Source organism: Festucalex cinctus, chromosome 1 (assembly GCF_051991245.1).
Source record: "Festucalex cinctus isolate MCC-2025b chromosome 1, RoL_Fcin_1.0, whole genome shotgun sequence".
Classification (NCBI taxonomy): Eukaryota; Metazoa; Chordata; class Actinopteri; order Syngnathiformes; family Syngnathidae; genus Festucalex; species Festucalex cinctus.
Genome location: NC_135411.1, coordinates 13142317 through 13156755, shown reverse-complemented (window position 1 = coordinate 13156755; position 14439 = coordinate 13142317). Strand labels below are relative to the sequence as shown.

At 39.9% G+C, this 14439-nt stretch overlaps 2 protein-coding genes across 3 annotated transcripts in view; one reads left to right on the top strand and one right to left on the bottom strand.

The window, feature by feature from the left end:
• Positions 1-9839, bottom strand: part of LOC144016528 (uncharacterized) — a 106207-nt gene extending 96368 nt beyond the window's left edge. Inside the window, exon 1 of the mRNA XM_077517774.1 lies at positions 9668-9839. The gene's annotated coding sequence lies outside the window, so the exon portion shown is untranslated. The remainder of the gene's footprint in view (positions 1-9667) is intronic.
• The window catches only part of kcnn1a (potassium intermediate/small conductance calcium-activated channel, subfamily N, member 1a), a 118152-nt gene that overhangs the window by 21278 nt on the left and 82435 nt on the right, over positions 1-14439 (top strand). Inside the window, exon 1 of one of the 2 annotated variants that reach the window (XM_077517690.1) lies at positions 1125-2414. The exons of the other annotated variant lie outside the window; for it this stretch is intronic. Within the exon in view, the coding sequence (XP_077373816.1) occupies positions 1380-2414 (1035 nt within the window). The 5' untranslated portion in view covers positions 1125-1379. Of the gene's footprint in view, positions 1-1124; positions 2415-14439 lie in introns of those variants that run through there. 2 annotated transcript variants of the gene reach the window in all.

The following is a 14439-nucleotide window of genomic DNA, read 5'->3' as shown; positions in this document are numbered from 1 at the left end:
GCACTAGTACTACTAGTAACATTATACAATTCTACTAAGTCGTTTTCTGACATAGCTAGCCCTTACCTGCATCATGATGGACGAAGAATAAATAAAACGATTTTTTAAAAATGTTTGTTCTCTTCAATAATTTCCTTTATTTCATCATCCAAATTTGAATATACGAGTTTGCTGTTCAAATGCAAGGGCGAGATTATAGCAGTGTGGCAGCAAGCACTCACCTCACCGCAGATTGCGCAATCCTTCTCTAACTGGGTTGAGGAGGCTTGATTGCTTGATTCTGTCTCCAATATGTTTTCAGACAGTTCTAATTTTGCATCAATGTATTTGTTTGTGTGTTATATATGTTTTCTGGTTGCATAAATCCGCAATTAAAAAAAGTGCAAGATGAGGCAGACAATACTTTGCCTCACAAAGGTAGACTTGCAAACAGGCAATTTCCTGCCCTGCAAACATCTCATAAGTGATTGATGTTTTTTTTCCCCTCCATTTAAAACTATTTTTTAAGGGTTGAAAATGCTTGAATTAATCCATCATCACTTTAACTGTGTCCCTTCTAATGCAAAGGACTAAACCATTCTACAGGTAGAAATGACAAAAATAAGGTGGCAGCTGTTCGCACACAATATATTTCTACAAGGTAACACAAAACCATGTTGTTCCCTTCAAAAAATGGTCAAGGAGAACCGTTTGGATGTTTGGGGAAGCAAATGGAGTGCACCAAAATAAAATTCAATCTACTATCTCTGTTCATAGCTTTATAGTGCAAATGGACTCAATTTGCTAACTCAACAATAGCAATTAGCAAGGCATGGGCCTCAAATTAATATTTTTGTGGCATGCATGCAGTCATCCCTATATTTCTAATATAAGATTAATATATTGTGGGCACAATTGTATTTTGGTCTCACACACTTTAAATATTTCTGCAAGGTTAACACAAAATGATTTTTATGCATGAGAACCAACAAGTGCGTGTATTTAAAAAAAAAAAAAAAATGCTTTATTGAAGAGTTGCTTGGATATTCGTATTTGACAGGCCTCTGGCGACGTGGGGAGTAAAAGTGATTTCTGACAATGCATTGGGACTATCGTCCATGCGTGTGCAGGATTCCACCTGCACCTTTCTGCATTCTTGACATCCTCTTTCCAGCAAGCGCGATCGCTCCGCTGCAACCTGTGCGCATAGCAGGGGCACGGACCCGCCATCACCAGTCGAAGGCGGCGTTTTGGCACAAGTGTGACGTTTGAAGGCAGGTCCCGGCCACAGCCACCAATGATACAAGTCGCTCCTATTCCGCCGGGCTGGTCGCAATGAACGGGCGTCGGAGCGGCGCACGTCCAAGGAGCAACCAGAGCGAGCCTCGGCCATCACGGGGATGCGGCATCGGTACGCGGGAGCTGTCTCCCAGCACCAGAACCCCCAGCAAAAGCCGAGCGGGGAGCCGGACTTGCCTGTTTTCAGCCTGCCGCCCCCGCCCTCTTCCTCCCACCACCGAGACCGCGCTTCGACTACCGACGCCCACCGCCGGAGCCTCCAGGAGCTGCCGTGCGTGAGCCTGCAGCCCGCGCGGAGAGCGCCGCACGGCGGGGACGCGCCACCGCCTGCACCTCCGGCGGGCCGGGAGGAGCCGGCCGCTTCGCAGCGGGATCCCTGGGCCCCGAGCTGCCACTGCAGTTTTTCCACGCAGGAGGCGAACCATTCACAAAATCGCGCCGCGCCGCCGCAGCCCTCCTCCCCGCCTCTCCCCCCGCCTATACCGCCGCCGCCGCCGCCGCCGACCACCGCCTCCTCCTCCTCACTGCTGTTTTCTCGGGAATCCAAGCGAGCGGATCGTCTGGGAAGGAGTGCCAGTAATTACCAACAGGCGAGCATCGTGGAACGCTGCAGGGGAGGAGGAGGAGGAGGAGGAGGAGGAGCAGGAGGGCAACGAGACCACAGGCAGCTGCAGCAGCAACACTGTCACCCAAGACTCCCACCGAGGGACTCCTCCCCTGAAGGAATCCGCGCGAACTCGCAGAGAAGGTGCACCGACAGACGAGCACTCGAGCCTCAGACGCAGGAGCAACAGATCCCGCAATTAAGAGCGCGGCAGCAGCTGCTGGTGGGGAGCAGCTTGCCTATCAACCACTGCGCCAGCGGCTCCGGCGAGCTATGTAGGACTCACCAGGCTCCACTGCTGCAGCAGCAGCGGCAGCAGAGCGGCACGCCGGGCCGGCACTGTGAAGAAGCCCGAGACCGCAATAAGTGCGCGAGGACCCCCGCGCCAGGCGACCCGCCCCCGGCGACACAGTCGAGCGCGACCGGCAGCAACAGCAGCAGCCGAGAGAGCCCCAACTACGGCTCCAGCTATCACCTGTGGCCCGAGAGCCCGCATAAAGGAGAGGAGAGGATCCGCATCGAGCTCCACAAGGTAGACCGCAGACTCATGTGTCATAATAGTCAATGACATGCACACATTTCTACTCAATGACCACGCCTGGCGTATGATTTGCAGGCTTTTTTTTGTTTGTTGAAGCTATGATTTGGCCGCATGTTTCCAATGGAGGAAAAAAAATACGTCATATGTCTTATCAACAATCTAACGGCCTCTTCACATATGTTTCTATCGGGCCCCACACACCTGTTTCCGTGTTGCGGTTTTGTTTTTGCTCTCGCGCACAACACAACACAGCTCACTGAAATATTCAAATCAGGCTCCCATGGCAGGTGATTCCGCAAACAAAAGCGCCTGTTGTTCGCCCGGCCCGGACAGGGAAGCATTTTCATGTTTAGGCTTTCTGCTCAGTGTGAGCTTTAATGTGGCCGCGGCCGGCTGGAACTGCACCTGGCACTGCGTGGCAACTGGCAAAGGCCTCCACATTCCTCACAACTCACTCCAGCTTGTGTTGCGCTTTGCAAGGTGCAGCGTGAATCCAGAATTGGAGGACAATTTAGGTGCAATTCTTCTCGGGTTTTGGTGAGCGCGACTTGGCCACTGGAGGCAGTGTAATGCAGGCACAAATGAAGAAGAGTTTCACAACTACCGTAGGAGACCGAGGAAGCGGCAGTAATAGTTGTTAACACAAGATAACGAATGTTAGCGTTGTTGTATAATGTCGCTGCATGGTTTGTGTTCGACTATCCAGGGCCGTCACGAACCAAATTGGGGCCCAACACACAATTACATTTCCTCAAACAACCGTTTCTGTTGCCTTGAAAATATTTGTCAGTGGGATGAAAGAAATTTTTGACAACTATGATGATGGACAATGTTTGTATACATACATACCTGTAATGCTATTCCGTAACTCTTCAATGCCATTATGTGTTAGCATTAAGCTAGCAATCTTTAAGGCATTATGTGTTAGCATTAAGCTAGCAATCTTTAAGGCAAAGTATTGTGGCTCTTTAAAATACACAGCATGTAATTCTGCTTGGTTTATGTTTAGTCTGACAGTAAACTTCAACTTGGAGTGGCAATGAAAACTTTTTTTTTTTTTTTTTTTTTTAAAGAATTGTTCACTATCTGCTGGTGCTTGTTGTGAAGTGTGTTGAATTCTATGACCCTTTTCAGCGCACTCAAATTTTCACTCTAAAGTACAAGGGGCGAAGGTCAGTTTCAGTCAAAGTCACATTATTGTGGTCTCAAGGCACTTCTGTATTACTCTATACATTTTTTTTTAAAGTAACTGGGTTAAAAATCAATGGTAATGTCAATGTTTTTCCTCCAATGTACACGTTAGCATGTGCAGGTGGCTATGCTAAATGGTCTAACACAAACTTGGCTATATAATAAAAAAAGACAAACCTTTTTATTTACTTTTTTTTTCCTGATAATATGAGTAACAAGGTTGCTTTGGTGTGAGTAACACACTCCATTACTGCTGAGAAAAAAAAAAAAAGGGGGCTACCCATGGTCCATGGAATTGGAATTAGCTTGAATGTGTCATTTCTGTTGAGGCAAGGAGCTGAGTTCAGTTTTTTCACTCTTCCACTAGACCAGTGGTTCTCTTTTTTTTTTTTTTTTTTTTTTTTTTTATTTATTTTTTTTACTTACACCAAGTATAAAATCCAAATACAAGCATAATAACCAACATTAAAATGCCGTAGCGTAGGTCTGTCATAGACATTTCTTTGAAACACTATAATTATACAAGTTTCTTTTGGACCAAACAAGATTTATTAAATTAGTTACTTAAAAATAAAAAAAAAGGTACAAATATATACATTTAAACAACTCAAAATTAGTATTAATAATTTATTTTTGTTCACGATTACGCCAATTTTTAAATTGTGGCGTACAATAATTGAAATTGTAATTGAATTTCGATTAATTGCACAGCCCTACTTTAGTAAATGTCTTGTGTGTATGTTTAGAGTTTAAGGAGTTTAAATAGTACTATTTCAAATATGTTTGTGATAAAACAATGTTTGAGCAATTACAAGCATGACATGAGCAAAATCAAACCAAAGAAAAGCTACATTTTATCTGCTAATATTTGATGTCTAAGTTGGACATAAAGACAGAGGGATGAGAAAAAAAATATGGAGTACTCAAGAGCTATTCAATATTTTAAATACCGTAATACTAACAGCCACATTTTTTCTTCATATTGTGTGCAGGGATTAATGGAAGATACATAGGAGAGAAATGCCCTCCAATTCTGTAATGATGACGTCTTATTATGTCTTCTTCCAAAGCCCGTGTGCATACGCATGAATTACAATGATGCATTTTTTTTCACAGAGTGTATGTAAATATATAGTATGATGGATAAGACATGCAATACAGAAGAGAGGAATAAACCCCAGAGGGCTCATCCGCAACATTTTTTTTTTTTAAACACACCACAAAGAATATGTCAAGAAGGCCGCTACGTTGCTTGCTTGAGAGATTCTAAATAACAACATGAATATAGACATCCTGAGTAAATTATGTCCGACAGTGCTCATAAAATAAACTCTTGCAGGGCATTCAATCACAGGTCGAGCGAAAGTGGGATAGTTATGCTGCCAAGATCTCGCTTATCAGACACTGTGGATATATACTGGGCAGGATTCTGTTGAGATCAGAGGTCTGTTTTTGTGTGTTCAGCTCTTGAAGAAAGGATGAGTTGTAGTCGGCAGCCAGCAAGAAAAAAAAAAAAGACATCACAAGATTGAATAAGATTCCGTAAGATTGAATGCAAATGTAATTGCACTTAAAAGTGAAATACAACTAAATTGTATGCAACAAATTCTAGTTTTTTTTTTTTTATGCGGGTGTGCACCCAAGGTCAGCTGGGATCCGCTCCAGCTCACCCGTGACCGTAATTGAGGCCAATCCGGCAGAAAATAAATGGATGGATATAATAACACTTCAGATCTCAACACGGTCTAACAATAGCCGTGTTTGTCCTTAATTGGATTGGACATATTTCCATTTTGGTCTAAGGCTTGATGAAACGGTTATCTCCCAACTTCCACACTTGCTATACTCTCTACATTAATTGCGCTTGCACGTCCATTTGTAAATTTTCCCGCATGAGAACGTTCTCAACATGCCTGACGGGATGCATATTAAAATGATAAGGCTTCATTTCCCTTCTCGCAAGAGCCTTAAAACTGCCGTCCCTCAGCGTTTGCTCAAGGTGCCGGTGAGGTCAACTTTTGACATGACAAGAGATTTGAGACAAGAACAGAAGGCGGCGTCCAAATAAATGCGCCCTTTTTAAGAGGCTGCAGCTGGCACCAGTAACAAAAGGTGGGACCTCGAACCACCTTCAACGACTCGAATGAACTCGGCCCCGTTTTGGAGAATCAGCAGAACCCCGAAATGACGAAAGTGAAAGTAGCCTTCGTCGTTGGCTGTCATCATTCTGTCCGAGTTTGACTGGTTGAGTCCTAATATTACCTCATCCAAGGAGGCTATCAGGTGGACATTGGTGTCTGGTGTTTGCGAATGCAGCTTTTCCCAACCTCTATTGGGCCAAGGCACATGCAGTAGTAGGGATGTAACGATATCCAAACATCACGATACGATATTATCACGATATGAAAGTCACGATACGATAATTATCACGATATTGTCGGGGCATTGGCGATATTTAAAAAAGATCACAATATTGAAAAAAAGAGAGCTCATACTTTAAAAAAAAAGCACAACATTGTACTTTTGTACATAACAGCAATGCATATAAACCACCTACAATCTCTAATAACAATATTGAGGCACTTACTTGCTAATGCCAGCACACATTGATCGCTTCACAAGCAAATTAGGTTCCTCTTCATCTGACAATTAGCATAGATTTTAAACATAGAAGGCCAAAACATCCTTAATAAAAAATAAATTACACTAATAAACTAGCCACGAGAGGGTGCTAGAACTGCACAAATGGAAATCAACCTGACTTTTTTAACAGATGTGTTCCTTTTAAATATTGTGAACATGACGATGACGATATTGTGGCAGTTTTAATATCACAATATCACGTTATTGCCCATATTGTGACGTCCCTATTCAGTAGTATCCTGACTTACATTCATCTAGGGGTGTGAGGCGATTAAAATTTTTAATCGGAATTAATCGCAAGACTTCAATAGTTAAGTCACGATTAAGTGCGAATTTTATATCTGTTCTAGATGTACAATTACATTTTTTTCCTTAAGTTTTCATACTCTTGTTAGCATAAAAGTTGGAAAAAAATGATAAACTAATAGAAATATGACTGTATCTTTTAGTAATTTCTACAGTAATTTCATAATAAAATTGTTAAAATTAAAAAGATGTACTGTAAAAAAAAAAGAGTGATTGATTTGTGTTGGTCATTTTTCTGCCACTAGATGGCATAATTGCAATTGTAAGACAGAGCATTTTTCTTTTCATATTAAGAGCCATCTAATCTTTAACATGAAGTCACTTGTGAAATTCTGCACATTTTTAAAATTGTACACAAATATATGCATTATTATTAAATTCATTCCTACCAAATTTTAATGTGTATTGTGGATATGTCTGCTGCGTTGCGACTGGAATTCCCCCAGTACATGCTTTCTAAGTAAGGGGCGGTCATTAATCGTGCGTTAAAAAAGAAATAGTGGCATTAAAGGAACTCTAAATTAACTCATAATTAACCCACTAATTTTGACACCTTGAAATGCTTATGAAATAAGATTAAATCAATAAATGAAGCAAAATTGCAAAAAGGTAAGTTTCCTGGAGGTCAAATTGAGTTTTGAGGACCAAAATAAAAAACAATTTATCACTCTCTACCATTTTGTTTTTTTATTTTCAACTCGAATACTTTGAGGTCGGAACTGGGACGTTTCAACTCGGATTTTTCCGACTTCCGACCATCCTCGAATGCAGCATAACCCCACGTGCCGACGCATTAGCATACAGAACAAGTTTGGTATGTGCACACCAGCCTAGAGATGACAGGTTAGCTTAGCGCTAGCTAGTTGGTACGACACAACAAAGACCAAAGCAAGAAAAACATCCTGGATTCTACCACTGGCCAGGGTATGACAAAGGATTCTGGAAGTTGAAATAAGCTATTTTAAACTAAAAAGGAAAATATTTCTGTAGGATAACACTTGGTGTTACACAATACAGAGTATGATATAGTGGTTAGGAATCTCTGTGTTAGCAGGATTTTGCGCGAAAGAGCATTCCTAAATTCTCAGTGAGCCGTGCATGAATGCTAGGCAGGGCTTGACTGGCAAAATTATACTGGAGGGGGAAACCAGTGAAGCTTTCCAGTTCACCATTAATCCAACATATAATTGTGTGGCCTTGATGGGGCTCCGCACTGTGAGCAGTTCTCATTTTAGAGTTAAGTCACGAGAAGCAGGTTCCATTCAACCATTTTTGATCCTCATTGGGGTCGAGGGTGAGCTGAAGTCTCTCCCAGATGACTTTGGGCAAGTGGCAGGATAAAACCTGGGCCGTGTGATGTCAATTCCTTCCAATGTAATGATAATCTGAAATCAAGGCTCAAAATAAGTGGTTTGGAATTAAAGTTAGAGAGGCAAAATTAGCATTTTGTCATGAAAACACTTTTACTAACAAAACTGAGAATCAACGGCTGAGACGTGCCAAAACGCTCTGCTGGGCTGCATCGTTCACGTCCTGTAGCAAAACTCGGTGCTACTAATACAGCGCTAGCTAGCTAGCAACTAGCTTTAGCTGGCCATTGCTTTGGTGAAAAACGTCGTGGAGTCGCTCCGAAGTCAGCAATCGTCGCCTACGTTTTTGACAAAGTATTTTTCTGACGAAAATAGAAGCTATGCTAATTGCTAAGCTACAATTGATATGGCTAGCGCATTTAATACAAGAATAAAGTGCTTCTGTGTTTCGAATCCACTTTTTTTTTTTTTGTCTAACGGCATATTTGAGTGCACTTTTTACTTTTTCAGCAGTAATCCAAACGCCAAACTCGTCTTAGCACAGTGATTGCTAAACTACTGCGCTATGGAAAACTCCAATTATACAAGCTCTGGCTCAGTATCGAACCCTTTCCACCGGCTGCGATCAGCCAAGTACTCCGATATGACCCGCTTATCTACTCCAAGATATTTGGGGGATCGCGGTTACATCTTAGCGACCTGCTCTTAATGAGGCAGCCCATACACACCACCTCCTCCCCCAGCCCCTGTTTGAAATCCCATAAGCAAAACACTTGCGACAGAACAAGCCTGATAAAGTGTATACGATTACAGTATCCCGCAGCACACCCTGAAACTTAATAGCGATCCCAGTGAACCGGTGGGGGGTAGCGCGATATTGTGTCCTGCCTCAATAACATTGTGCTTTGAAAGATGCATTACTGCGTCCATTGTGATAGGCTGTGTAAGTACTCTAATGCCTGCCACTTACTGCTATGGTGATATCCCCTGCAGGGACACTCTGGTCTACCAATACCGCTGGATTTGCTCATATCTATAAAGGATTATTTTGCAACAATGGACGCAAGTCTTGCTTTCAGGGAGAAAATGGTCATCAGTCACCACACTTGTGTTTTTGGGTTTGAGAATTGTTAACTATGAAAGTTCAAAAACACACACACAAAAAAATAACATGCAAGTATTTTAGTTATTTACTATTTTTGTTAATCCGAGTTTAATTTGTTCAGTGAACATGCTTGTAGCTCAAAACATCCTTTACCATAGAAATGAATGGAAACGCCATGGATATACTGTTCATTGAGAACATCTCGGCTACTCTTAGGTTATCAGTACAGCACTAATATTATTCTTCACAGAGGATAAAGAATAAATGTGACCCGCTCCGGCAAAAAGGTCCGCATGCCGGCAGGATCAATCTCGAGATAATGGACGATATTAGACAGTTGGACATTTTGTGTCAATTTTGAGATTTCTCCACAAATAGCTTCGTTGAGGTCTCTAGTTTCATTTCCAAGCAGCACAATAGTCAAAATAGAAGTGTATGAAAATAAGCAATTATTAGTCAGTATGCCTCGTAACCAGGGGGCGCATTTTTAGCCGAGCTGCTAGCTAGCACTGAGTCTTGCGCACCTTTTTAAAAACAACCCGCATTTCCTAGCCTCAGACGTAATTCACAAATGATTTATATAAATACTGTGAGGATAAGCAAATCTCCTAATGGATGGATGGATGAACAAAGCAACCAAAAAAGGTCGAAATACAATTCAGTAGTAAAGTAAACAGAAGTCATCCTACCTTATGGAACAGAAGCTATGTTGTCATCGGTCTGGTTACCCGCAAATTGTCATCCAAACAAACAGAGATATTCTCCAGGATCGTTTTCTTAATGAATCGATGTCTACTTTTAATTTAAATTACTACATTCACACACTTGACTAAACCACGTTGAACTCGAGCGAGGGACGCAGCCGCGATAGCCCCGCGGAGCAAGCGACTGTGCTCCTTCCGCGTCGGGAATTAAACGTTATATAGTGCCTTGTATGCAATGTAAACTAATTTAATAAGGCATCGTAAATACTAATGTAGTGGTTTGATCGCTTGTCTGTTTCATACGACGCCGGACATGCTGCTTCTTCGATGCGTCAAAAAAAACAAAAACAAAACACACAAAAAAAAAAAGTCTGCCTGCATAAGTCACAAATATTGCCACACATTTCCACTTTATATGCTCTTTTAAATGGGATGACATGAATATAAAAATGAGCTATGAAATATTTAACTTGAAGATGAAAAATGGTCCTTTCAAAAAGAGTCACAATGACACCCCGCCCCAAAATGCACATATTGACTTGTTGTAAATACAATAGTTTAGTGTCACTTGTGTATTACTCGGGGTGGGGGTGGTGGGACAAAACAAACAAACAAACAAACAAACAAACAAACAAACAAACAAATGAACAAACGAGCAAACAAACAAAAATATTTAAATTGTCTTCATGTGACCAAAAGCATTTGAGACATCACATCCATGGTAAGTTATCAATAAAGCACTTTTCACAGGCCACATCAAATAGCAAATAATCTTTTGATTGACACAAAATTATGAAATCAAATTTCCCACTGTGGTAATATGACCTCATTTCAGTAAGAAAATACCACAAAGTGCAACAATAAAATAAGCAAACTTTGTCTGATGCCGCAGAAGATGAATTGTCAGCTGAATTCAAAGTTGAGGCTGATTTCATAAATAAAGTTGAGTTGAGATATGAGTGATTCAACTTACAAGTTTATCAAGTATACTTTGTCTACTGGTAGTATCCAAGTAGTACAATTTCTTTCAAGATGCAATTAATCAATAATCTAAATTTACTCAATTCTTAATACCCAATTAATCAATTATGCCCATCCTTGATATTTTGTAGACAGGATGTCAAAATCAAATCACAAACTATTCTTGTCATAGTCATGTTCTGATTTTATTACATACATGTCTACTAATCCAGTAATTGCTGATTACTGAGTATTGATTACTATTTTGCTTACCAGAGGTGGAGGACTCAACTCATGACTCGGGTCAAGTCAGCCTTAAAGTCAGCCTTAAATCGCCAATTTTTGGCCTTGGGACTTAAAAAAATAAATTTTATATATATATATATATATATATATATATATAACAACAATGTTGACTTGGTATTCATGAGACTCGACTGTACTGTAACTACATGACAAGCCTGTTTACCTTTGAAAATCTGCATTTTCAACATGGTTTTTTAAAAAAGGTTACATTTTTTTTCCAATGTATTTATTTATTTATTTATTTTATGTAAACCTGACAATTTACCAGTAAGGCCACCTCATGAAGAACGCGTCATGGAAGGTGCTCCGAAGATGATTACATTTGGATTTGATAAAACTCACAGATACGTAAAGCTGCATAAACAGTTTAAGCTTAATTGTTAGCTTCTTCTTAGCTCTTGGTTGTTAGCTGCTTACATTAACTGAGCTTCATGTCAGTTATTCGTGTAACTGAGATGACAATAAAGGAATAGCAAATACGGAGATTGCAAATGTTGTAGAGAAACATTCATTGGCTGATCAGCTGGTCTACTGTCACATTTATTTTTTGCCCGGTTGTGACACATCAGAAGAGTGACGAGGCTCCGATCAGGAGAAGTCAAGGTTGTACGTGTCATTGCAGAATGTCTGCTTGACAAAAGGATTGAAAGCTATTACGGGAATGCTGCTGTCAACTGGCAATCCTGTAACATGCTTCCAGTCACCTGTACGACACTGGCGAGGTCAACACAACTGGGTCACTCGTCCAACTGTCTCATTGACATTGTCTGCGGGATTTAGTGTGGCCGCGATCAGTGTGTGAGCTTTTGCAGTCAGACAAAGAAGTATTTCATTTGTGCAACTAGTAGGTTGAACATATGGAGAATACCTGGAGAAAAAAATAATAATTGAAGCCAAAGTTAATTGTACAGTTTATTTTCCTGGCGAAGAGGTCAGACAACAGACAACCGTTTTGTTTTGTTTTGTTTTGTTTTTTGTATACCTTCCCACATGTAAATGGACTAGAATTAGAAACATAGTGCAAGGGGGACACAACCAAATAATCAGAAATAAAACACTACTATCAAGGTGGCCTTCCTTCTTCCTTTCAAGGTGTGCAGATTTTCACACGTTTTGTACAGACATGGTCAGTCACCACCTTGTGATGTAATTAATTGCCATAACGTGGGGTCCCTCAAGGGTCAATCCTTGGACCCCTTTTTGTTCACTTTATATATGTTACCCTTGGGTCAAATACTTCAGAATGCCAACGTTGACTATCATGGCTATGCAGAGGACATGCAGCTATATCTTTCCACTTTACCCGAATGACAGCAGTTCACTTAATGTGTTCAACTAAGAGATTCGAACATATTACTTGAGGCCTAAAAGTGTTACACTGGCTTCCAGAATAGATTTTAAAATTCTGGTCTATAAATCACTGAATGGTTTTGGTCCTGAATTAAGTACATTTTATTTGAATATAAAACCAGTAGATCTGCAGACTTGGGTGAAATAGTGGAGACTAGGTTTCAAAGCAAACATGGTGAAGCGGCTTTTAGCTGTTATGCTGCATGCAAATGGAGTAAAGTTCCCAAAAGAGGTGAAGTCAGCCCCAAGTATAAATTATTTAAGTTCGGGTTAAAAAAACAGGTTAAGGTCTTTTAAGCATTTTTAAAATCAATTTCACAATACAGTCTTAGTTTTTTTTTTTTCTTTGCTTAAAATATGGTCAATGTACGTTCTTTTAATGGTTAAAATCAGCTATTTTTTTTCTCTTTGCATTGCGGACGTCTTCGGCTCTTCTGTTTGTAATTGCTGTTAGGTGTTGTGGTTTTTGTCGTGTGAAGCACATTGTGTATGTAATGTGCTATATCTAAACCAAATGTGGTGTTATACAATAAGTTGTAATGTAATAAGTTGTACCGAAACAGAAAAAGTCCTTATAGATACCTCCATGGTGCATATGACCATATTGTCTCATTAAGACAAAAAGCGAGGGAAAAAAACCTTGAGAGATTAAGCAACACTAGGTGCATTAAATTTTTTTCTGAATCAGCACCTTGAACTGGATCCGCACCAAAGTGTAATGAGTGTCTCCAACAAAGTAAGTGAATTAGTATTTGTGTAATCCTGGAAACAAACAAAACCTTCTGGAAAGTCTCCAAAATGTAATGGATTGTTCTTTGGGTGATTGTCTAGCAGTCCACTAAAGTTAATCAAAATCAACGGATTTTTATTTTTTTTTTCTCTTCATGTATTCCTGCTTACACAAACATAAACGTACTCACAACCAATAACAAAGATCCAAGGCCTGCCGGGGCTGAATTGGACAATCTTAAAAAAAATAAAATTGGCCACGCACAGCCACACAATGGGCGACTTGGCCCTCACATGCATAACCAACCTGCTGCAAGAGGAATGCATTCTTATCAGGAAATTACTTTTTGAGGCGCCATATTAACTATTGTGTCGTTGTTTGTTGTTGTTGTTTTTTAAAACCATAAACAACATACCATGATTGCCATGTAAGTACTCAGCTAGTAACTAGCCATTTTTTGTTGATTTTGGACAAAACTACAACTTGTGATGTTATTAAAATGATGCACAAATTTCATGCTAGTTTAGGACAAACACAAAACCAGCATGTTAAAGGGACAGCAACATGAAAAATCAACTTTTTTTTTTTTTTTTTTACACCAACGTATGTTTAATTAAATGAAGTAACACAATTAAAAGTGTTCAGAACTTATAAATATAAATTGTTACAACATAACAGTATAAGTTTTAGCCATGTAGGTGACTGTTCCACTGGCAATTAGCAGCAGATAGCAGACTGATCTGGTGTGTTCTTCCGCCACCTTTGTCCAGATTAAGGTTCCTCAATATCCTTTTTTAACTTGTAGAATGGTAGAGTATAAAAGTATTGATTTACTCCATTGAAGTCTATATAATATTCTATATATACCAAATATAACCTTCAGGCACAATATGTGTGGCTAGTTGATATGGTTTGTGGCTATAAGATCCGGGCTTCTAATTTTAAACTTAAGCACATTTAAGTCATGTTCACATATTCAAATTTGATCTGTTTGAAACAACTCACCTCCAAGAGTTATTCACATTTGAACATAGGTTAATAATTGAAAACATGGATTGATGTATGATTTTCCTTTTTTTAAATTTTTACATTTTTTTTTTTTTTTTACTTTCATTTGTAGGCTACTGTACATTTCGCTGCTGTCGGCCCAAATCCTCATAAGTCACAATTTCGTAAATTTTATTTTTATTTATTTTTTATTTATTTATATTTTTGGTCAATCACCACATGTGGGTGTTATTTTTTTTTAATCAAAAGTGTTGAAAATAGCTTGCTCCCTTTAATAACGCAATGTTAATGGTTGAACAAACATGCCGTTTTTGGGGTCTTCTGAAAAGTGATGATTTTGGAGGTACAAGATTGTAGGGGAGACAAGAGCGCTCACTTTTTTATACTTTTATATATTGCTTGG